Source organism: Xenopus tropicalis, chromosome 7 (genome assembly GCF_000004195.4).
Source record: "Xenopus tropicalis strain Nigerian chromosome 7, UCB_Xtro_10.0, whole genome shotgun sequence".
NCBI lineage: Eukaryota > Metazoa > Chordata > Amphibia > Anura > Pipidae > Xenopus > Xenopus tropicalis.
In genome coordinates, this window is record NC_030683.2 from 99,779,412 (window position 1) to 99,805,606 (window position 26,195).

Consider the following 26,195-nt stretch of genomic DNA (forward strand, 5'->3'; position numbering starts at 1 on the left):
GCTCTTTGGCCCTACTACTTATTCTTATCCCCCAGATAAAAATATATCCACACATCAACGGTCACAAAGCCCAATGACACCGGGGTCAGGGTAACAGCAGACTGGGCGATGTTACTGTTTTGTCACCCAAATGTTTATTAGCTCTACGGGAGTGGAATAAAAAACATGAAAAGTCAACAGGAATTGGAGAGTACATGCCTGGATCTGTCAAGTGACAGGCAAGTACTGCTTAAAGGTGCTGCAATCTTGAGGTACCTGCCACTAGTGATGCTGTGTTTAATTACTTTACCGCTTGCCCTACTGATCATATTTACCAATTATACATGTAGTTACATAATCCTAAAAAGATATCTTGGGTCATCCCAAACAGTTACCTCTGCAGCTACTTGCTAAGCTACTGTATATTCCAGGATGTAATCTGAGTAAAATGGCTCAAGGTAACCCTGCAAAAGATAATTCTTTGTGGAGCAGTAGTGGCCACATCTGCAGTTGAAAGTATGGGAAATTCATTAGTTTTATAACGCATGGGACCGTAGCATTCTGAGCGTTCGTCTGAATGACTGGAAGTTGTCTCTTTATTTGTTACAGATATGAAATATGTAACATTTGTCAAGGGAAAACACTGTGTACGAAAAAAAAATAAACAGCAGCGTGGCTGAGTTGACTTGGCATGGAATGACCCAACTGATTTGATTGGAGATTTCTTTTTACTGCTGACAGAAACAAAAGATACAAAAAGGCCCTGAATCATTACCTGCCAGAAAGGAAAATAAAACAAATGGAGCCATAACCTTGTAAACTACGAGCCCTGCATTTAGAGGGAGAGATTTCAATGGTACAGCAATTGCTTACGTTTATAAAAAGAGATATTTAAAGCAATGTGCTTGAGACAGAAGAAGTTCAATGAAATGTAACATTGTTAAACTATACAATGTTTCTACAAATGCATTAGCTGAAGGCAGGAATTCCCTGGGAATGGTTAGTGAAGCTCGAGGCATGAACGAATCTGATAATGCTAAGCCAGCGAGATGGAATGAATATAGCCAGAAGGTTTTGTTAGAATTTCCAACCCAGCAAACTCCACTGGTAATTTATCCTGTTTCCCTGTTTCACAGACCTTATTCTTTCTGGGTATTCAATTAAAGGGTAACTTGTATTTTCCACTGGTGCGGAGGGTTCGTTGTCTTGTGCAAAAGTCACTTTTGGAAGTCACAACAATTTGTTACATATTTGCTTTGTCGCAGGATGTAGATGCAAGCCAAAGAATATTTGTAACTGTACTGTAAATACAGTTGTGAAAGTTGAACAATCTGGTAAAGTGCTGTGTAATAAACATGTTGCCGCTATATAAATAAAGCATAATAATATATACGACTAAATGGGCCTGGATGAACTTGGGGCAGATCATAGCTAAGGTCAAAAGTGCAAGGGGAGATTCCCAATTTGACAGACAGGCAGTAAAACTCTGGGAATTGCCCATCTACCATATTTTATGATAATTGCCTGGGCACTCACATTTCAGGTGATTATCTCTTAGAAACATGCTCAAATAGTTACGGTTATAGTCAAATAAGTGATGCTTCCAAGGGTTTTTTTTTTCTTTACCACCCGCTGAGCTGGAAATTGAGCAGATGACAAAACACTGGGTATCCCACCATGCAACCTGCCATTAACGTGATCATATACCATATGAAAAAGGTTTTGTATGATATTCAGTGTGTGTATTATGGGACATGAGGCAACCTTGAATATTGGTTGTCTTGCCAAAATGTTTATTGGGTGCCTTCAAACATCAGCCAAACATTAATGCTGAATCTTCAGACAGAGGTAGAATTCTGTTGTTTCTACCTGCAAATATGATGATTCAGAAATGGAAAACTGTTTTAAAAATTTAATAGTATGTAGCTATAATTATATACACATATATTTATTAATTTTCTATATACATTTATGTATTCATTTTAAAGTGAATACACATATGAAAGGAGAGGTAAATCATTTACACTAATTTTAGATGCTTTCAGATCTCTTTTAGCACCTAAGGATACAAAGTGCACAGTTTTGTGAATAAGCAGAAATAAAGACTGGAAGCTACTAGGGGCATCTTTAGAGATACAAATCTTTAATGCTAAAGGGCTGTTGTTGCCTTGGCCTGGTACAGAACCCCAAAATGTAATGTACAACAATCTACTGTACTTCTTTGCTAAGCTTTCGTTGTTTTGTGGGAACATAATCATTTTACATCCTACCATGTCAACTGTATTGTAAATAACCTATGGGTATGCAGATGAGGGCCCTACTGAACCATTTATGACTACCTTCATTGCTGCAAAGTAGTGTATTTATATAAATGCTATAGGACACAAAAGCAGAGTAACAGTAAATTACAGTTAAATAAAAGCCCACTAATGCTCCTTTGTGTCTGAATTTTCGGTGGTTGAAGGAAGAAGCTCATGTCCTATTCCTTTGCTTTACTCTGCTTTCCCTGACCAAACAGCCCATAGAGATCTCTGAAATGAGGCAATGTTAGATGTCATAGGCAAACCCTGCCATCCTAGCTAAATAAGATACAGAGAGAGCGACAGGTGATTAAGAATAAAAGGGGAACAGGGATCTAATAATGAAATTTCACTCTGAGGTCTCTTTTGTGGTCCAGGTTTAAACAACTGCCCAATCAGTTTAGCCAGGGGGAGCAATAATTCAAAAAACAGTCCAAGCAGGATATGCAATGGAATAGAATCTATATCAGAACATGTGTTATTTCGTATAGTTTAAACAATGTATAAACAATGTTGTATATGTATTAACCGCATCAACTTATCTAAGAAAACCAGACTTACATGTAAGTGTAAATATTCCACGTTAGGCTCTTAAAGGAACATGCAGTTTAACCAGCAGATGTTAAGTCAAGGGTTCATTGCTGCAATGGAACTCTGGAATTAATTCCTGTCCACACACACACACACACACTGACCTGTTATCCAAAATGCTCGGGACCTGGGGTTTTCCGGATAAGGGATCTTTCCGTAATTTGGACCTCCATAACTTAAGTTTGCTAAAAATCATTTAAATAGTGCATAAACCCAATAGGATTGTTTTGCCTCCAATAAGGATTAATTATATCTTAGTTGGGATCAAGTACAAAGTTCTGTTTTATTATTATAGAGAAAAAGGAAATAAGTTTTAAAAATTTGAATTATTTGGTTATAATGAAGTATATAGCTGATGGCCTTTCCGTAATTTGGAACTTTCTGGATAACAGGTTTCCGGATAAGGGATCCCATACCTGTACTAGTGTTTCTCACATGATTGGGCATGATGCCTGCTAAATAAGTAGGTTATTTTTAATGTTTTATAAAGCATGGCATGTTCTCAGGTTGGTGTAAACATAGCACAGGTAAATGGCATCCTCAATCATTTGTGCAGAGATCTAACGGTATGGTTTAATATAATCTCTACAGAGTATTGGAAAACCATTTTCACGAGAAATCATGAGCCCCTATTTACAAAAATAGGTGCTACAAACTGCAAAATTGCACGTATCTATAGGTCTCTGCTTTCATGTTCTAAATTGGTAGTGAACTGATCAAAAAGAACAGCTGATTTTTTTTTTTTTAATGGGTTTAAAAATGGTTAAGACAACCTGCAAAAGTGATTATGAGATTAGTGGTTGCAGAAAACTGTCCAGAAAATTTAATAAATAAAAACTAGTTACAGGAAACATTCGCATGCATGACATGAAAGAAGCGCATTTGTTTGAGATCCTCTGGGGGAATATAGTCCAAAGCATTCTCAGTAATCTCTAAGGAACAGATGGGTTTTTCATTTCTACAGGTAGCTACAAGGCTTGGTGGACCCAAATATGGCACCACTAAATCTAGACTGTATGGAAATGTTGACATCTTAGGATCACCCTTGCTATCCTGCATTTGCAAGCCTCCAGGAAAGCTATCTGATCTTTCTGGATGCCCGTAACCAACAAAAGATACCTCTGACAGTGCCTTGACTTGCTGTATAGCCTAGAAAACTCCAATTCATAAAATTTTACTCATCACTCTTCATCATCACTCCTTCAGAATCTTTCCTCTCCTATACATACTTAGTCTGTACACCAGTGATCCCCAACCAGTGGGTTATGGGCAACATGTTGCACCCCAACCCTTGGGGGTTGGATGTTGCTCCCAGTGGCCTCAAAGCAGGTGCTTACTTTTGTATTCCTGACTTGGTGGCAAGTTTTGGTTGCATAAAAACCAGGTGTACTGCCAAACAGAAACTCATGTAGGGCGCCAGTAAACATAGGGGCTACCAAATAGCCAATCACACCCTCATGAATATTTTTCATGCTTGTATTGCTCCCCAACTCTTTTTACATTTGAGTGTGGCTCATGGGTAAAAAACGTTGGGGATCCCTGCTGTACACTATAGTAACCTTAGCTGCATCTATAGAAGAGGACCCTCTATGTCCAACCCTATTGCAATATGTATTGAAGCACAGTAATTACAAATATTTTCCAAGGAAACAACTGTCCCTTTGGCTACCATGTCCACTTTCAGTTATCTGTTATGGGTTATGAGTCATGAGCTAGATCTGTTTCTAATATTAATGTTGCTTTACCATTGCCTTTAGGTCATTGACTCCAAACCCTGTCATGAGGCTGAGCAGAGTATGTTTCTAGTATATTCACACGAAAACACTGGATGATAAATCAGGAGCACAGTGCATCTGTCAGAATTACTCATCCGCTTATTGATCCAAGCTTGCTCCTGTGAGCATATGCTGAAACTGTACTGCTAAAGGAGGGGGCCAAAAGCCGGACAGCTAAAGAAACAAATGTAGGTTTAAGCAGGTCGTTTTTTTCCCCTAATGATATATATGGCACATTTTCTCTGTAACAGTGGCCTTATGTCAGTTTCAATACAACAAGTGCATCAAACTCCCAACACAGAATGCATTTCTCATCTAACCAAATATGCTGTTACTTTACCTAACCCGTTAACCTTACAATAATCTATATCTGAACTTAGTGGAAAGTTATAGCAGAATAACCAACCGTAAAAAAAAGAAAAAGCAACTAAACAGAATGGCTTTTCACTGAAAACCTGTCACCTTTATTTTTGGACTTTTATTTGGTAATATAAGTATTGATGTTTCACTTTCTTTTAAGCAACTGCTACCGATAAGAGAGTCAAGGTTAATATAATAACTTTCTCATGTAGGAAGAGACTTTCCAATGAAGCCTTTGAGACATACTGACATTAAATCCCTTCAAGGAGGCTGGAAGGATATGAGGCTGCTTAGAAAACAAAATATTCTCCAAAACTGAATTTTAAAATACATACCAACATCATATAATACTATTCAACCCAAGCAGCAGGCTCATATCTGCTAAATGAAGTTAAATTGGTTTGTGCTTAACTACAACTAAAATAGCATGCTTTGTCTTTTAGCACAACTTCTGGACTGCTGAGGATCCATTGTGAATTGTAATTGATATTCAACAAAAAAAGAAAAATAGATAAAGAGCATTATTAAGTAGCAAGGGTAAAAGTAGCTTTAGACCAGAAACTCCCTAATCAGGGGATCTTTCAGTGCTTTAGTGCAATTAGTAATTAAATTTTTTGGGTTGCTATTACTTTCAGAACCAGGGCAATTTTATCCCTGCCAAACCAGGACCATCATCACATGGTGCATAGTCAAGGCCAAAAAGACATGAAGGTTTAATTCAAGGGTCACCACAGAGGCGGGGGAGTGGACACTGGACGGACCTTAGGTGGGGCTTTGTCACAATGAGGCAGATCATGGGCAGAACCCAAGCATACAAAGGTGAATTTTTTTTATTGAGGCCCCATTCTAATATGTTTGCAGGGCCCCTCTTCTAGGCTATAAGTAACAAAATTTAGAAAAAAAGTAGTGCAGTGGTTGTCAGCCCCCTTAGGTCATACGGGCCAGACCAAGTCAACATTTTACAGGTCTGCCTAAATGATATCTGGGCACATACTGTTCTAATATTTATGCTTTTTTTTTTTTAGTTTGTAACTTTGTACATGATTGTCATAAACAGGATCAATTCAACCTTTAATCTACAAACAGAGGAAGTCTCTAGTCTTGCTGGGGAATATTTACAGCTAATTACTTTGAATGGAATCCTCAGCTGAACAAACGAAAGCCTAAATGAGAAGAAAGTTGTAAAAATAAATATAGCAGTACATTAGAAAAGTGTTTAATTTTTATGTTGTTGTTCTGTAGGCATAACCCTGAGGCAGGCAGGCAGGCAGGCAGGCTGGCATCTTTTGCATTTGGTGAAAGAACAAGCTATTTGTGCTCATTATATGTAATAAGATTTAGCATTCCTTAAACACAGCATTACCACTATACATGGCAAAATTCCTTTACTTTGGCTAAGGTGAGACATGATTTTAAACTACAATAGAACCCCAATTTTATGTTTTCCTAGGGGCCGCCTCAGAACAGCATATACTCCGGGAAAATGTTAAATCTGGAAAAGAAAAAAAAACTCAGCTTGCCTAAATGAGGCCGTGGCGAAGCAGCGTCAATTCTGTGGAAAACGTAAAATCTGAACATGTAAAATCAGGGCTCTACTGCAGTTATGCCCAAAAAGTCAGCCGCAATACTAAAGAACAGACAAATAAACTTTTCCTGTTCCCTGGATAGATTTTATGGATTGCGCAGAAACGTTTAGATGGATGCAGGGGTTTCCTGCCCAATGCATCCTGAAGAAGCGGATTTAATGCCATTCACTCATTTGTGTACACTAACTAGATGACTAGATGAAAAAAGGGGAAATTTTGCTTTTAAAGTAACCAGAAACAGATTTTTACCAGGACCTAACCTTGCCTCATGCAAGGCACAGCACTACATAGTTGCCCACAATGTAAATAATTCACATTGCCATCTCAAATTATATTCAATATATTCAATGACTGTTTGAATAAACCACATTACATTGTTACTATACAGCTTCCATATTTCTACCATTCCAAAAAAAACCACCCCTGTTTGGCTATATGCCACTGTTTGCAACTTCTCTCAACTTTTGAAAGTTGCTGAGCATCATCATCATCATCATCATTATTATATGAAGGGCTAAATTTTACCTTTGTTAAAGTGATACTGACACTAAAAACTACTCTTCAAAATATTAATGTACATTAAAAGTTACCTATAGGTCATGTTGATCATTTTTTGCCAATAGGGCTGCTTTTGTAAGTTATTGTTACTTGAAGTTCTTAAACTTGCCATCCTGACTGTCCCTTCTCAGCCTGTCAGTTATAGCTTCTGTAATAAATGGACTACTGCTGCACAAATATGGCAGCCCCCTCATAGAGGAACATGGGGATCAGATAGGTAATGTAAAAGCATTGGGCAAATACTTATAGCATTAGGCAAAATTATAAAGAGTAAACAATGTTTAGGGGCCTGCTGGGCTTGAAGGTGGGGGATACTAGTTTCCATTAAAGCCCTATTCCATTAATTAGCTTTATGTCACCTAGGTCACCCCAAAGTGGACAGGAATTAGGAAACAGAGTATTTAACACTCTATAATAAAGTGGTCACCTTAAAGTGGGGTCCAGATAACAATAAAAGTTATTGCTTACCCATTAAGTGACCGTTCTAGCCGTCATACAAAAACTCCACCATTATCAGTGAATATAGAATCCTTGTACTACTTCCAAGCCCTTTTTGTTACAGCAGAAACAGCACGTTTATTTATTCTCCCTGTCACAGCTGGTTAACTGTGGAAATAACTCCTAGACGGGACGACTTTCTTTCAGTCTATGAGTATCTTAAAACATTAAATACAGCAGAGGAAGAAATACTTTAACATTCACCATTTGATAACACTCGTATATTTTGTCTGTGCTATGGATGTACGCGCTAGAACAAAACAGTTACTGCAATATTCTTACAGTGTAAAAAACTGCATGTCTAGACTCTCTTTTATTTGTGCTGTACTTACTGGTACTGACTTTCTGTGCATTTAACTTCTCCAGCCTTGTGAGGAATTATACAAATGGCCTTTAGTGTCATATTTATGAGACTGTCTCCCAAACTACAAGGCCTATCTCCAGCACAGCAATCTAGTTACATGGGACCATGCTATGCTTAAAGCAGCATCTAATTGCACACATTTAGTATGTCAGACATCTCTGCTTAGCAGGGGGTTACTGCAATGAGATCACAATTAGAATGGGCTTGTGTTACTGAAAGCTATATAAAGCAATAAACTATATATGTTTTTTCCAACACCCTCTACAAATGTAGGATAAAAAAAAGCCATTTGGATATTACAATGAAACAGAACCATACCATAATTAGGAATATAGTGAAGAACCAACAGTACAGCTATCGGTGCTTGGTAAGCTACATTTGGCATTCATAGCTGTGACACAAACTACAATGCACCGCTTTACTACCATAAAGGGCAAAGATAACCCTCTGTCTAGCAGTCAGTGGCAGACGTAGACCAGTTGATGTGGACAGGGAAAGGTCATATAGTGCAGCTGCTAAGCTAGCTGAACTTAAATTTTCCTAAAGGGTAAGTTTAGAACATCCTTTAGAAGGCTTCTCCCCTGGTTAGTTTTTCCAGAGTATTTCTTACTCTTCCTGTACCACCATAACTCTCTAATCTTTCTAGTTATGATAATTAACAATCATTTTAAGGCAATAAATTTGCAAAAACTCAGTGGCTGAACCCTCTATGGTCACAACCAAAAGCATGATGGTCTCACATCCACTCATGGACACTACACTGTTGCACTAGGGACATAGCTGTATAATAAGGGAAATGCAAAGTTGCCAGTTTACATTGCTCACCATGGACTCAGGTTGTTTAGTTGCTATAATGTTTTCCAATTGCTTGCCCTCCTCCCTATCTTCTTGAAGGCCAAAGTTTTCCTTATTTTACTAAGGGTATTACTATGCATACAGTAATCCAAGATCACATATACTTTGTCTGCAGCAGGAACTTGCCTTGCAGAGATTCTATTGCTTGTGAGAGCTCATAAACGAATTAAGTTGGACTTATGTAGAGGTTGCAGAAACACTATCTGCACATCCAGAAATAAATATAAATGTTAAATATTTGTTTTTACACACGCATACCCGATTTAACAGCCCAAACTATGACAATCTCTGTTTAAAGGGATGAATTCCCCACCCTTTTCAGCTCTTAGTGGATTCTGGACTCTGGAGTTTCTCTGCTTTCCAGAGAACCTGTGTACTACTTACTATGGAAGGCAAAGGACCTTCAAGTTTCAGAATTCATCACTTCACAATGGAACAAGGTGAAGAAGGGCTTGCATTACACTGTGAGACCAAGGGATGTTAAGAAATATTCAACATCCTATCACGGTTTCAGTCTGTAGAATCAGGTATGGCTTGAAAACAACAATACATTTACATTTATTGCTTGAAGTTCACAATGTTTATGCACCTTTTTTACATAAGCCGAACTGAATGAATGTTAAAAAGAAGAGTAGATTTTCTCTTTAATAAATGAAGTCCATATATTTCCTTTAGCATTTTCTTTTTACCTTTACCCTTACATGACAAATTCCTCCATTAAAAGATTTTTTTTTTTAAATGTCATTTACCTTCCCTTGCAATACCACCTCCGCTACATCATATTTTCTTGTGTTACTGTTATTTTACCCATTTTGTTTTCTACCTATTCAGTCCTTGAACATTTCTTTTGTTCATTCACCCGATTCTGATGTCAGGTTAATTCTTTCTTACTTTTCATTTTCTCTCTCCCTCTAATTCCCTTATACTCATGTCATCCATTCTGATCCGTTTGTATTCATTCCCTTCTCCTTCTCTTTCTCTCTCTCTCTCTCTCTCTCTCTCTCTCTCACACACTAGTCCTCTCACTCCTCTTCACAGCGTATATAGTGCTTTCTCTTTTCCTTTCTGTGTGCTCTCATGTATCAGTTTCAGCATTCACTTACATACATGGCATGTATTGGTGCATGTTTGCAGTAGGCTGTTGCAAACACAAACTTCCCCTTTAAAATGGGATTAGTTGTAATATCAGAGAGAGAAAGACCTCTGTACTAAATCTTCATGTTGAACTATGCAATAAAAGCAGTGATATGTCAACAGTCTTTGTTCTTGCTGCCCTATCTATTATTTAAATATCATGTCGAGCTGCTGCTTTGACAGAGCTCAGTCCTCACCTTGCACACATTGTTAGCAGACATTTTATTGGTTGCGATGCTGTCTCTTAGTGGTAAACAGAAGTAAAAAATTGATCTTTACACATGAATAATTTGTCTTGGCTTTTCAACATCACATTTGATGTATTCATCAACACAACACAAAGAGCTGTTATTACAACATATTCTCCTGGTCGAAACAAATCCCCTCCTGCTCCATCCTCTTGACACGTCTGGAAACTTAGCTTTCACAGAGCATTGCTGGTTCTTCCTCTCGCAATCAACTCACACAGATACCAGCAGTAAAGATACATTACTATTTCTTCATGCACACAAGCCTTTCCAGAAAGAAGTAGAAAGTACTGCCAAATACATAAAAATGGATTGCTTCTAGTTTCATCATACCTTCAGATCTGAAATTGCTTTCAACATTCATAAACTTCAGTATCATTTCCCACAAATTCTGCTTTTGAAGCACCATTTCCCACCAATTCTGCTTTCCGAGCAATACAAAAATAAAGGGGGGAAAAAAAACGTATTTTAAATGGGCTTGTCTTGTGCTTTGTAATGAAAAGAGAATAGTCATAATTTGCATTTGCAGAATATAGATGAGGGCAACAAACTATAGGTTAGCAGATTATTATATGCCTCGAATTCTAAATCTTAAGTGCTTGTACTAAGCAGGAATTTCCACTGCCATTATAGAAGCCATTCACTCTATGAACAGCACATTCCCCTTGCACTATACATTGTACATACAGTTTAATGTCCTTGAGCTGCCAATCAAGGCTCCTTTAGACAGAAATAAATTAATCTGACCCACATTCAAAAGACCACTGACTTACTAAAGAATCTATGTGAACATAAATACTAGTCCACAACAAGGTCATGAAATGTCATCATGGCTTCTCCACTGGTACAATTTTTTGCATTTTTAGGCAGGGTAAAAAGCATACGGCTCATGCATGCACACATCAGAATGAAAGTGCAAACACCTTCTTATGGACTACATTAAAAAGAACAGCATTAAAACACCGCAGTAACAAAGTTTCTTGCTTTTTTCCCAGGTAGGGGAAAAATGTTGATCAGCACTTTAAGCATCTTCCCTATGACCTGCTCAAGGCACCTAAGCTAATGATGTTTATAAGCAATCATGCACTACTGAACTACAAGAAAGAACCCGATTCTGAGATGACAGCAAAGGGAGTGACAATTTTCCTTCGGATCACGCAAGCAATATTTCATATTTTTTTATAGATATTTTTACCTTCAAATAATGTTTATGAGCATATTTAGGAGGTAAAGGTTTATAAAATGCGTGGCTTATGACAGTGCATTACACCCTTCCAACAAGTAGTTCCAACATTTTTTTAACATATTTTAAAGATCTGAAAATATTTAAAGCCCTTCCAGAAACAATAAGAAAGAATTCTGTGTAAAAATATTGGATTTACTCATAATTTCCGTCTCCAGCTGTTCATAAAAAGATCAGTAACAGCAGAAACAAAAATACTTATTTGAATTGACAGGTCCGTTATTCCTTTCTACTACATAAAGACAAACGATTTTACCCATACCTGAAGGTCAAACATAATGGATAACATAGGATTAAGAACAACTTTCTTTCTCCCTTTTTTTTTTTTTTTTTTTTAACTGCGTAATACTTCCTTTGGACAAAATTTCTTCCATGAAAAGCCTTACAGAACAGCAGAATCTAATTCCATACATCATTTAATCGTGATAAGTGAATGGCTTCTAAATGTTATTGCAGGGGGATTAGAGAACTCTGTCCCCTGTTTCTCAGTCTGTGACATCATCCAATATGTGCAATGGTGTTGATGGAAGCGCATGAAATAAACATAGAAATAAAAATATAGTGCAAATCAATGTGGCAAAAAGAACGATAAGTTCAACGTGGGTACTTAGTAAAACACAGATACTAGAAAAGGTGACCCCAACTCTGTATATATTATAATACTGAGTCTGTATCTGCTCACCAGAACGACTTATAAAGTTGCATATAGAACCATCCCAACCGGGCGATTGAAGTCAAGTGATCACAATGTATATAGAGTGGAGAATGAAGCAAAATATAGTGTAAAATCGTTTTAATATAATAAAATCCTGCACAATACAGGCTACTTACAATGTAGTAGTAGATATAAAAACACAAAACAGTAGAGGAGTCAATGGTAGCCCAACGCGTTTCGCGTGCTCTCTGCACGCTTCCTCAGGAGCAAAAATGAAGTATACCAACATAGGCCCTAAAAACCGTATATATAGAGCAATTAACTAAACCTAAATCAAAAACATTCATTTTTGCTCCTGAGGAAGCGTGCAGAGAGCACGCGAAACGCGTTGGGCTACCATTGACTCCTCTACTGTTTTGTGTTTTTATATCTACTACTACATTGTAAGTAGCCTGTATTGTGCAGGATTTTATTATATTAAAACGATTTTACACTATATTTTGCTTCATTCTCCACTCTATATACATTGTGATCACTTGACTTCAATCAACGCCCGGTTGGGATGGTTCTATATGCAACTTTATAAGTCGTTCTGGTGAGCAGATACAGAATCAGTATTATAATATATACAGAGTTGGGGTCACCTTTTCTAGTATCGGTGTTTTACTAAGTACCCACGTTGAACTTATCGTTCTTTTTACCACATTGATTTGCACTATATTTTTATTTCTATGTTATTTCATGCGCTTCCATCAACACCATTGCACATATTCTTTGAGGCTCATCTAAAGGGGAGCTGACATCAGGAGGAAGCAGCATTTCATCTATATTGATTTCTACCACATTGAAGGTTCACATATACAGATCCTTTCATCAAGAAGCGCTGGATTAGGAGTGTTCATTCACTCCATAAATACTGTGACATCATCCAGCCTAGCTACAGAGGGACCCGATTGGCTGGATGCCCCAGTGCACTTCTGGGAGGAGGTGTGCTTAAGTTTGGAGCCAAAAATCAAGGGGCGGGCCTAGCCCCTGTTGTTTTGCCAGTTTTTGGAAGAGAGATTCAGCTTGAGCAGCCAGTACCACATGTTGCGAGTTCAGACTGAAAAGAGAAGGGTCTGCTGGGTTGCTAGTGATTATAAAGTCCTCTGTGGAATCTCCGTGAGTGTCCCATGGTGAGAACAGGGATTGCTCGATTGCCTGCTACGTGGGAGCAGCCACCTTTCCAAAGAGGAGGGTACTCTGGGGCAGGTAGCACTACCTGGGGGGACTTAAGAGCTCTTGGGGAAGGGACTGAACTGAATAAAGGGTTGTGGTCTATCCGGATCCAAGATGGGACTGGGCATCTACAGAGACTGTGTGTCACGGTCGGTATCCCAAAACTCAGAACTGGCTCCAAGGGCCCGGTCTCGGCTCACGCTTCTGCCTCTAACAACCGCCTTTCACGTCGGGAGGAGCCCTTCGCTACTCGGATGCCGCCAGGTCTTAAAGTGAGAAACCCAAGGAGAGAGTTCTGAGCAGGCAAGGGAACCAGAACCGTGTTGCAGGGAGAAGGGGAACGGGATAGCGTAGTCGGAGGACGGGCCGGGGTCAGCAACAATCAGACAGCGTGGTATCAAAACGGAATCCAGAAGAGAGGTCAGCAGGCAAAAGGTCGGTCCAGGCAGCAAACGAGAATAGTCAGAGTCAGAGTCAGGCAAAAGGTCACGCTTGTGACAAACGCTTGTCATTCTGCAGCGAAACAAATACTTTTTCACCCTAAGGCTAAGGGTTATATTTATCATGCTGTTCCTCATAACAGCCAATAAGATGCTTTGCTTTTCTAACTGTTGAAATCTATTTGCTGATTGGTTGGCCTGGGCAACATCACTGGTAATGCTTCACTCCACTTTTTACACAGCATGATATTTACCTTACTGACCTTCAAGCTGAGTTTTAGGTGTATCTAGGAGAGCAAACTGGCATTTTCCCCAGCTCTTACCCTAACTGACCTTCAAGCTTTGCTTCAGGTGTATCTAGGAGAGTAAACAGGTATTTTAGCCAAATCTCGCCCTAATTAACCTTCAGACTGAGAACCCTTTTGCTGTTCCAGGTCCCAATCTTTATAAGGTACAAAACAAATTAAATGTAAGCTCTTCTCTATGAACCTAGCTCAGTGAAACTTCCACTAGCAGGAGTGCTACAGACACCTCTTTAAGAAATGAATCTCTCTCATTGAGAAATCATCACTGGCAATCAATGAGAATACTTTGTAATTCAGCTGTGACATTCTGGGCAGGACTGACTTTAGAAATCTATTTTTCCTCTGGGGACCTGTAACACTGAGCCATACTAAATATTGGTCTATAGGGCAAATGAGATGGTTGGCATTCTACACTTGTAGCCCCTGTAGCTCTTTGATGTGTACACCTTGCATCTGAGGGCTTCTCCCACTTGTGGGTGCAATCCTTTCATTTAATAAATATGCTACAATGGCTTAGTATGCAAACCCACAATAAAACATGCCTCATTTGTCAAGTGTGCATACATGTAAGTATTAGCATCTGCATATTTATTTTAGTAGCTACCACATGAATAAAATCTGCACATTTCTTGCTGATTTGCATATGGTGAGTAGCAAAGAATTACTAGAAATGTGCATTTAATGAGAATATGTCTTTGGCAAGTGAAGGATTATATGTTCTCCGGGTCAGAACCATAATGCATAACACCCACCCCCCATAATCTCATGTGAGCCATAAATTAGGGCTGTCACTTCATGCAGAGGGTATCCAACCAGTTTTGAAGCAAGCACCCATGGGCTTCACTCAATAGTTTCCTGCAATCTGATTTAGTCTGCTGCTCTGAGTAGGTTTCCAACAGCATCCATTCTTTTCTACAGAAATCATGTATGTGTGTGATAAATATAACATGTTTTAGTAGGGGATTACCTTGCTTTTATTACTCCATAAATACTGAGTATGGTTTCCTGCCTGTACTGACATTCCTTCTTTGCTACTTTTAACCAGATTCAATCCAAGGAGAAAAACATATCTCGCGGTTTATCGCGGAAAAGCTCAATCTGGAATTGAATCATGAAAAAAGTTTTTATACTTTAATTGACTCTATGTGGTAACCGATTTATTGTAATACTTAGGAGCAATTTAGAAAAATAAACTAAAAAATGATAAATAATCCCGTAAGCAAGAGAGAGACAATCTAAGAGCTACCCATCCCACTGATTTGGGCCGAGCCACCCATCACTAATACTAAGCAATGCCTAAGCTTTACTAAACTCAACTATTACAACTGATTCATTAGTTGCTAACATTCCATTGATGCTGCTGAGAAATCCACTAATGTAGCAAATTGTAGCAGTATAGCGAGTCAGCAACTATATATCTGAACATTGCAGGTCTCTCTATAAATCTATTACATAAAACAGCCCTTATGTAAAGCACTGTTTCATATACCTAAAGCTTCATCATTTAAAATATCTTCATTTAAAATATTCTTTTCTAGTAGTATGTTCCACTGGATAATCCCATATAGGAAAGCTGCTATTTTATATACAGGTATAGGGTCTATTGTCAAGAATGCTCGGAAACTGAGGTATTCTGGACAAGGGTTTTTTTTTTCGTTATTCACAGCACTATATACTAGTTTGTTTAAAAGTTACATAAAATCACTGTACAACTATTTTCATATCAACAGTTGCCTGATATTTGTTATATTTAACTTCAAATACAATATAAAAATGTTATCTGGCCTAGCACCAGGGACCTGAAGTGTAGTGGCTGCTGCTCCTCCAGGCTGAGCGACAGGAGGCATTGTGGTTTTAGCCTGCCAGTTTATCTAAATGACTTTTTCCCCCTGCTCCTGTATTCCCTCTGGCTGACACCACCTGAGAGCCAGCTGCAGGCAACAGTTACATTATTTAAGCCGGCCTTTCCCTTGCCCTGGTGCTCTGTTAAGGGTGGCCTTTTGTTTCTAGTTACTGAATCCTGTGCCTTCTATCCTGAAGTCCTCTACTGAAGCCTGTAAGTGCCCTTCTGCCCTGCCCTTGTTCTTCTGGTTCTGATTTCACATTATCTGAGTGCTGGCCTCTTATTGGATTTCTGCTTGAGTGCCCCAACCTTCCTTACTTACTTCTGCTTGCTGCCTGCCCTAACCCTGTACCTGAACTTGGACTTGTTTTCTGCCTGCTTCACATTAACTGCTGAATAAAAATTTTTTCAACTCATTTCTTGCCAACTCATTTTAAATTTTTCAACTTATTTCTTGCCAAGCCTCTGTAATGTTTGCAGATGGTTATTCTGCACATCAGCTGCTGTCGGTTAATTTAGAGAACTAAGACCCCTTTAGCATGCCTTCCATACAAAAAGGTAATGAAACATAAAAAACCCATGAAAAAACTCTTAAAGGGTTACATAGTAAACTACATCATCACTGTCTCACGGTAACTTCATAGCTTCACAATAAACTTCTAGTTGCTAAGCAACCCACAAAAGTCTGAAAAGCAAAGGAAATATGCAAAAAAGAGAGAAATGTTACTTACAGGTATATAGATCATAATTCATGTTTAAACTAAAATCCCCAGATAGTGAGGCCAAGAATAATCAGTGTTTAGCTGGTACCAACACATTCCTATGAATGATAGAAATCATGTCACTATCTCCTCCGTAGAATCACTGTTCTATCCTTCTTGGAAAACTATACCCCAACCCATTGTTGCTTGAGATCTTTGAAACTTCTTTTTTTGCTGTTGTGCACTGGGCAGGGGTGAAGAATCGTACTGGTAACATGTGTACTCCAGTATTAACCAACCCACAATACAGCATTTATGACAATCCAGAACTCCAGGGCCAGCAAGTGTCAGAGCAACAATGGTCTGGTGATGGGTTAAAGGGGAACTTAAATCAGATGATATAAATCATACCACTGTGGTTCTTTGGTAATGCAAATTACATAACTCCTATTATTGATGAAATGTGTCTGTGCCACTTCAGTAATGTCATATGACTAATTAAAATCTGCAACTCTGTTACTAAACATAAAGATATTAGACATCACTGAAGAGTTCTTTAACAAAATAATGGTAAAAGACTATACATATGCTAAGAAACCTTAAAAGCTGCATAATAATTGTGGTGATTGGTTTACATTACAAAGCATATCTGTTTTATATAACATTGCACGTCAAACACCAGGATCAATGGGCACTTGAAATACTGTGTATGCTTCAGCCGGCAGATGCTTTATAAAATGTATTAGCTCAGTATTATAAGTACAGGTACGGGATCCGTAATCTGGAAATTTGTTATCCAGAAAGCTCAGAATTACAGAAAGGACATTTCCCATAGACTTCAAATATTTAAGTAAGATTCAATTTTTTTCTGTAATTATAAAACAATATCATGTACTTGATGCTATGATATAATTAATCTTTACTGACAGCAAAACAATCCTATTAATTAATGTTTAAATAATTTTTTTAGTAGACAAGGTATGGAGATCCAAATTACAAAAAGACCCCTTATCCAAAAAGCCCCAGGTCCCGAGCATTCTGGATAAGAGGCCCAATACCTGTACCACTTTGACAGCACAGGGTAACAGGGTACCTACGCTTCCATGTACAATATGATGCTACAGATACATACACATATTCAGCATACAGGTAAACAGTGAAAACTCTTCTAAAAAAGCGGTTTTCATTTCCATCAAAAATCACCTACAATATGCTTTCATGTCCAGTTGTTGGCTATGGTTGTTATTCCATTTTAAAGGAGTCAGGAACATAAATCACTTTGATAGCTTACCCCATCACGAGTGCTGACCAAGCCACTTTGGCTTAACCCTATCAGCCTTTGTCTTTACAGCACACTTTTATTTCAATCACAACACAGTACAATTAGAAGTGATCTGTATACAATATCCTACTTAAACTTAATTCATATGAGCTAAGGATCCCCATCCTATTTCAGTAATAAACCCAACTCAAAGAAGGACACATCGGAAAAGGATAAAGTCAAAAACCCAGAGGGCACATCTGGCTGAGATACAGAACCTATCCTCTCATCACCTCAGCATGTTTTATTCATCTTGACTTATTCCATTCTGTCACAGTGAAAAGCTTTTCTTTATGTTGACCTCAGTACTTTTCATGTTAAATTACTGCCTATTGATATTCCTGGCTCTATTCAGTAAGCTGTTATATCAACAGCTGTCAAAAGTGAGCCAAATGTATGTATTTCAGCCTAAAAATTGGAGAACAAAATTATAGTAGTCAACAGAAAACAAATATAAAAATGCAGGTGAGAGCCACTTTAAAGAGTCTGACTTCCTGTCTACTTTATATTTATTTAACATCATTATTAAATATAAAACTCATTTTTCTCTTGACCCTTTAGGTGATTTAGAGCAGTCAGACAGTGCCTTTGGCTCAAGAAATTTAGTGCTGAAAAATAGTTTGTCTTTTCTTGACTGGATTACTTCCTGTTGGTCTTGTGACTTACTCTCAGCCTTGCTTTATGACTGATGTTCCAGACAGTTTAATAACGAAGTAGGAGTCACAGAACAGTCATAACATGATCAATAAGCTTCTATGTTTACATGATAAACGAAAGTTGGCACCAGCCTCCTACCTTGCCTGCAACCGGAAGCACTGGCTCTACTCGGGTGAAGGCAGACATGGCTGTAAAGTGAAAACTCTCACATTTTTTTTGCCGGTATCTGCCATGTCTATCTGCACCCGAGTGAAAACAATGCTCCCTGATGCAGGCATGGTAGGAAGCGGGTGCCAGTGTAAGGGCTCATTCTCGGTTGTCCAAAGGCTGAGAATTTGCTACATGTGGCACTAGCCTTAGGCTGATTTCCTTACAGTATCAGCCATGAGACCTCTTGATGAATAATAATACAAGAGAAGCCATTTCCAAGAACTGTCTTTCGATTTTTGCGGACGAACACAACCTTAAACCATTTGTTTAAACTGTGGGATGATTACTTATTTTAATTAAGTTCTTATAGTCCCTAACAGAAATGAAAGAACAAGTTATTCAAGGTAGCCTAAAAATACAAAAATGAATTTACACAATGTATTGTTTTTGCTTCAGTTAAAAGCTAAGTAACCCCTATAAATGTAGCATATTATACACTGAACAATACTAGCCCACTGGTTCAGAAGCCCTATAGCGGTAATAATCTAGCCTTTGTTTTCAACTTTTATAGCCCTTCTTTTGCATGAGTGGCACTGCACATGCTCAGAGTGCTCTGGGCTGCTGTTGAGAAGTTAAGCTTAAGGGGTCATCTGAAATCATCAAAACATTAGCAGAAAGTGAGACACAGAATTCACTGGTTTATGTGCTACCACGCAATGGCAATATGAAAATATGAATGGCACATGAAATCAGCCTTGTATTGTGAATATATGTTCACATCTGGTATATGCTACCAGAAGGAACTTCATTGGCACAGGCCTTCATAGCTACAGGGCTTAATGCACACTGCTGACTTGTCTCCAGCTGTCCAGTTCTAGCTGCACGAAAACCAGATGTTGCTCTATTTATCTAAAGAGAGATATTGTTGCAGCTTGGAGCCATCCAATTTTAAAGAAAAATGGACCTTTCAGTGTTCAAATATATCAGACAAGTTTTGGGGGCCGTGCCCTTCATGTTCTTGTATCTTTCAGTGGATGCTAAAACTGTTATTTGTGTGCACTCTTAGATATTTACTTAATTTGCACCATTATTAGTTTGTATCCCCTTGCATTATTAATGCATTGTAATGCTCATTGTAGCCTAGCAGCAGTATATAATTATGAATATGGATTAGTATATATTTTAATTTCAACATGGTTTAAACAATTCAATCTGTCTGAACTCCTTCTGACACTTGTAGATGTCATGGGCATGGGAGTATGCCCCATAGAAGTGTACTGGTGAGTATGCTTTACCTCACTAGTTAAACCAACTGATAGCACCCAGGCTGGTCAGATCTGAATCACAACAAAGTCTGCAGGAGACTTATTAGGCTCTGCTGTAGTGACTGGTGGAGGTTATGGAACTTATACCTTTCTAAAATATGGCATCAGACCCAATATTGAATCATGGAATTTAGATGTCCGCTTTTAAAGTTGAGATATAGCGATCCTAGCGGATTTAGAAAATGTCAGTGATATCATGTACTAACACTCTTGCTGTCTCTCACTCAACTCACAAGATATTGGTATTCAGTGTTCTACCAAAACATCAGTTTTTGGTTGATATTCACTATTATGCACATTTGATAAAATAATTTCTTTTATAGACCCTTACAAGTTTCTCAGTGCCATAAAATGTGTTGCCCTCTGACCCAGAGAATAAATGTGGCTTATGGGCAAGTTTACTTGCTATTCTTGTGTTCATCCAGCAGCATGAATGGGAACAGTTTATGTGGATTTGGAAACACATGTAGATCACCATCAGCAAAGATTTTCTTATTTTAACTGAAAAGACCACAAAGATTCTGGCTCCTGTCACATTAAACTGGACACTTTGAACAATAATTTTCAGAATAAACCAGTGGAGATTATTGCCATGTTTTGTATTAAAGGATAGTCCACAACCCACTGGGATGACACATTTTGGATCCCCCATCCAAAACACAATGCTATAGTCAGTACCTAAAAGCGAGCTTGACTTCAGCATTTTACCAGTGGCATAGCCTGCCATAGCCAACACAACACACAGGTTCGGTGATGCAGTTTTGTACAATGGCAGGTTGTTTTACATAATATAAACTTAAATATAAAACAAACCAAAAATGAAATGGCAAGTGATAACCATCCTTGTGAAACATTACCTTGCATTCTGAAAAGTAAACAACCATCCCAGGAAAATACCTTCTCTCTAAGTGTCAGCTATTAATATCAAAGCAACAAAGGGCATCAACAGCTTAACTACAAGACCACCACAAAATTTTTTTTTAGGATCCCCCCCCCCAAAATTTGGGAATAAGATACTTTTTTATTAAACTGCCCTACTTTTACCCCTACTACTGGATCCCTCCAGCAGTGGTACGATCTGCTTCCTTCATAGTTACATTCTAATCAAGGCCTGGACTGGCAATCTGTGGATTCTGGCAAATGCCAGAGGGGCTGCTGTAAAATGCCATAGACAGTATTGATTGGGCTGGTGGGGGCTTATTGGGCATCTGTGTAATGCAGGGCCTATTTAGAAGCCCAGTTCAAACCTGATCTAATCACCAATACTTCTAGTAGCAGATAGGTCAGGACAGGTTTATGTGTGTGCTGGGGTTCACTTAGAGGGGTTGAACTTGATTTTTTTTAACCCAGCTTAACTAGGAACCTGCAAATACAAGGGTGTAACTATAAAGGAAGGGACCATTGCACCTTCTGGTGCCTAAGAGTTATAGGGAACACCTTACGGCCCTGGGCACAGTTTCAGTATTTGAAAACATCTATTCCGAAACCTAAGGTGGCCCTAAAGTTAATTTTGATGTGGGGCTGGGACCATTGCACCTTCTGGGTGCCTAAGAGGTATAGGGAACACCATGGGGCACTGGGCACAGTTTCAGTATTTGAAATCATCTATTCCGAAACCTAAGGTGGCCCTAAAGTTAATTATCATGTAGGGCCCAGTAACCTCTAGTAACACCACTGCCCAAACACATGCAAACATCCTGTAGTGATAGAACTGGTTCAAACCTTTAGGTGACAACAAAATAATGAATTTTCTTGTTGAATAAAAAAAAAAAAAACTATAAATTTCTCATAAACTGGCTGCTGGGGGTGCAGTTTCACTGGAATATATAAATGCTATATCCAACTTTCACACAGATCCAAGCAGGATATAGGATCCCACTCCTTTTATTTTTCAAATATGTATATAAACAAGGCGGCAGGACATTCAAACCCCTGTGCTTAACATAATTCATTAAGGAAAGTGAAAGTAAAACCTACATTCACAAGTGTTATTAAAAAAAAAAAAAGTTTTATGAAGTGTTGCAAGTGTTTCATTTAGAAAATGACAGACGGGAAAGATAAATGCCATCTCGCCACACTTACAAAGTGCCCTACCCCTACGTTATCTAGCTGCGGTTAAACTACAACTCCCAGAATCCCCTCGTAAGCTTTCACTGTGCAAGTACGGGCAGAAAGGTAATTCAGCAATAGACTGACAACCACAAGCTAAATCATGGAGTAGAAGTTTGCCATTCACGCTGCATGCAGCTCCAAGCATGGGGTCAGGGAGGCGGGTAAGAGAAACATGCCGGGGGTCACAATGCAATGCCGGCTTGTGAGAGCCCTGAGAAGTCCCCGGAGCCCTGCCCTTCCAGCCACATACTCTGGCACAGGAGTACCGCTACGGGAGCGGCATGACACCCCCAAATCTCACCTCCCTCCTGACGTTAAGAAGTGAATAATAGTCATCGTTATCCACTTCATCTTCCATAAAGGACGCCGCCATCTTCAGAACCTTTCACCTTGACCGTCGAGTCTTCAGACAAGGTAGGGTCAACCTCCGGCTGAAGGGAGAGCCGGGGGAACAGCGACACCTGCAGAACGGAGGGGACATTGCAGCATCGGCTGTTGAAAACTACCAAGTGACACAAACAAGCTAATACTAGCTATACCAATGATGATGTTATACGCCCATAATTAAGGTGCTGCTTTGCTAGCTGGCAAATTGCAGAAATGCTCTTTAGCTGCATACTGTGCTGGAGTCTAAGTAGACAGGCTGTATGCATTTAAGTGAACAAGAGATGGGTTGTAGTGTTGCTACTGTAGGGATCTATAGGGTTAAACTGCACCTAAGGCTTTAAACCTTACCACTTCTTTAGTCTGTGCTGTTACTGGGCAAAGGCCCATGTATCAGTTTAGAGATACCTTATTGGTTTATAGGTTGACTCCACCCTTTGCACGCCAATATAGTTTGGCAAAGGGGTGGGTCTTCCTCTTTGGCTGCATCTACTGACCGAGGTGGAAGTTCCACTGAGCCTGGGATCAACAGGGCCCCAGTAAAGCATTTTACCCTAGAGTCTGCATCTACTCTAGAGAGGTCAGGGACAGGAACCATGTGAATGAGGACCAGCTAGATAGTTACTCTTGCCGAGCACTTTCTAGTAAAGTGAGATAGAGAGGGAAGGAAGCAAGAGCAGTTTTGGCTCCACCAAAGAAAGTAGTTGGAAGTATTCTTCCATACAGGCAATGTTGCCTTAGCATAGGGCCACGGTTAAGACTTAGAAGGGAGGCAGGCAGTATCTGAATCCTGATCCATAGTTACTGTGGGACCCTGAAGGCTAGAGGTAGTCAACCTGAGGAGTGTGGTATCCAATCTGACTGTTCCAAAGGGTGGCCAAACTGACCAGGTGCACCCTCTCTGCGCTGTCCTAAGAGTATTACTATATTATAGAAGCTATATGTGAGTATTGCAATAACCCTGCATTTTGATTGTCTCTGCCAATAAACCAATTCTATTGTTCAACTGCAAGAACCTTCTGGCGCCCATTTGTTACTTTGCACTGCACACAGTTATAATGGGTTGTAGTTTCACTACACCATAGCTCACTTAGCGAAGGCCCATCCTGAAGGATTGAGTCGCGTGTACCCCATACTCTAAACCTACACTATCCATGCTGTTGGCTTGGTTACATAGTTACATAGGGTTGAAAAAAGACCAGTTTCCATCAAGTTCAACCCATCCAAGTAAACCCAGCACACTTAACCCACACCTACCAATCTATACACTCACATACATACACTATATATACAACCACTAGTACTAACTGTAGATATTAGTATCACAATAGCCTTGGATATTCTGATTGATCAAGAACTCATCCAGGCCCCTCTTAAAGGCATTAACAGAATCTGCCATTACCACATCACTAGGAAGGGCATTCCATAACCTCACTGCCCTCACCGTGAAAAACCACCTACGCTGCTTCAAATGGAAGCTCCTTTCCTCTAATCTAAAGGGGTGACCTCTGGTGCGCTGATTGTTTTTATGGGAAAAAAGAACATCCCCCAACTGCCTATAATCCCCTCTAATGTACTTGTACAGAGTAATCATGTCCCCTCGCAAGCGCCTCTTTTCCAGAGAAAACAACCCCAACCTTGACAGTCTCACCTCATAGTTTAAATCTTCCATCCCCTTTACCAGTTTAGTTGCACGTCTCTGCACTTTCTCCAGCTCATTAATATCCTTCTTAAGGACTGGAGCCCAAAACTGCACTGCATACTCAAGATGAGGCCTTACCAGGGACCTATAAAGGGGCAAAATTATGTTCTCATCCCTTGAGTCAATGCCCTTTTTTATACAAGACAGCACTTTATTTGCTTTAGTAGCCACAGAATGACACTGCCTGGCATTAGACAACTTGTTATCAACAAAAACCCCTAGATCCTTCTCCATTAAGGAAACCCCCAACACACTACCATTCAGTAGATAGTTTGCGTTTATATTATTTCTACCAAAGTGCATAACTTTGCACTTATCAACATTGAACCTCATTTTCCAGTTTGCTGCCCAGTTATCTAATTTTGTCAAATCGCTCTGCAAAGCGGCAGCATCCTGCATGGAACTTATAGTTTTGCACAATTTAGTGTCATCAGCAAAAATAGAAACAGTACTGTCTATGCCCACCTCCAGGTCATTAAGTTAAAAAGCAAAGGCCCAAGGACTGACCCCTGCGGTACTCCACTAACCACACTGGTCCAATTAGAAAATGTTCCATTTACCACCACTCTTTGTACTCTATCCTTCAGCCAGTTCTCTATCCAATTACAAATATTATGTTCTAGGCCAATATTCCTTAATTTGATCATTAACCTTCTGTGAGGTACTGTATCAAACGCTTTAGCAAAGTCCAAGTAGATGACATCAACTGCCATTCCAGCATCAAGGTTCCTGCTCACCTCCTCATAAAAGGCGACTAAATTAGTCTGGCAAGATCTGTTACGCATAAAACCATGCTGGCACAAACTAATAGTATTGTGAACTGTAATGTATTCAAGTACCCTATCCCTTATTACCCCTTCCAAAAGTTTTCCTACTACTGATGTCAGACTAACAGGCCTATAGTTTTCAGGCTGAGAACGGGATCCCTTTTTAAATAACGGCACCACATTAGCAATCCGCCAGTCTCTTGGCACCATGCCAGACCTCAATGAATCCTGAAAAATTAAGTGAAGAGGTTTGGCAATCACAGCACTCAGCTCATTTAATACCCTGGGATGAATCCCATCCGGCCCTGGACCTTTGTTTACCTTTACATGTTCAAGTCTCTTTTGAATTTCCTCCCGAGTGACCCATGTGCCAATAGCTAAATTACTAGAACTGGGCATATTACAAGGGAAGCCTTCATTATCTGGCTCCTCAGATGTATAGACAGATGAAAAATAAGAGTTCAAAATTTCAGCTTTTTCCCCATTCTCATCAACCAACTTACCCCCCCGTGATAATAAAGTTCCCACCCCTTCTTGCTTAATTTTTTTACTATTCACATAATTAAAAAATAATTTAGGATTCTTTTTACTCCTAGCAGCAATATCCCTTTCCATTTCTATTTTAGCTTGCCTGATAGCTTTTTTGCATGCTTTATTTGCTTCCTTGTACCTGATGAAAGTTTCTGCTGTCCCAGCTAACTTGAATGCCCTAAAAGCACGTTTTTTCTTACCAACCTCGACAATAACACTTTTATTCAGCCATAAAGGTTTTGCTTTGCGATGCCTCTCCTTGCTTACAAGGGGGATATACTGTTGTGTATACCTACAAAGCAATGTTTTAAAGATGTTCCATTTTCCTTCTGTGTCTAACCCCATGAAAAGCCTTTCCCAGTTGACACATTGCAGAGATGCCCTTATACTGGCAAAGTCTGCACGTCTAAAATTGAGCGTATTAGTTACTCCCTTATAGCGCTGTCTCTGCAGCATTATCTCAAAGGAGACCATGTTGTGATCACTGTTCCCCAAATGCTCACCCACACAAATGTTAGAGATGAGTTCATTATTATTAGAAATCACCAGGTCCAAAATAGCGTCATTCCTAGTGGGTTCTTGAACTGCCTGAA

General features: G+C 39.2%; 1 protein-coding gene across 1 annotated transcript in view; it reads right to left on the minus strand.

Moving 5' to 3' along the window:
• Nucleotides 1-22,607, minus strand: part of dnajc11 (DnaJ heat shock protein family (Hsp40) member C11) — a 121,193-nt gene extending 98,586 nt beyond the window's left edge. The window contains 1 exon segment of the mRNA NM_001079115.1: nucleotides 22,520-22,607. Coding sequence (NP_001072583.1) covers nucleotides 22,520-22,591 — 72 coding nt within the window. The 5' untranslated portion in view covers nucleotides 22,592-22,607.
• Nucleotides 22,608-26,195: the final 3,588 nt, after the last annotated feature.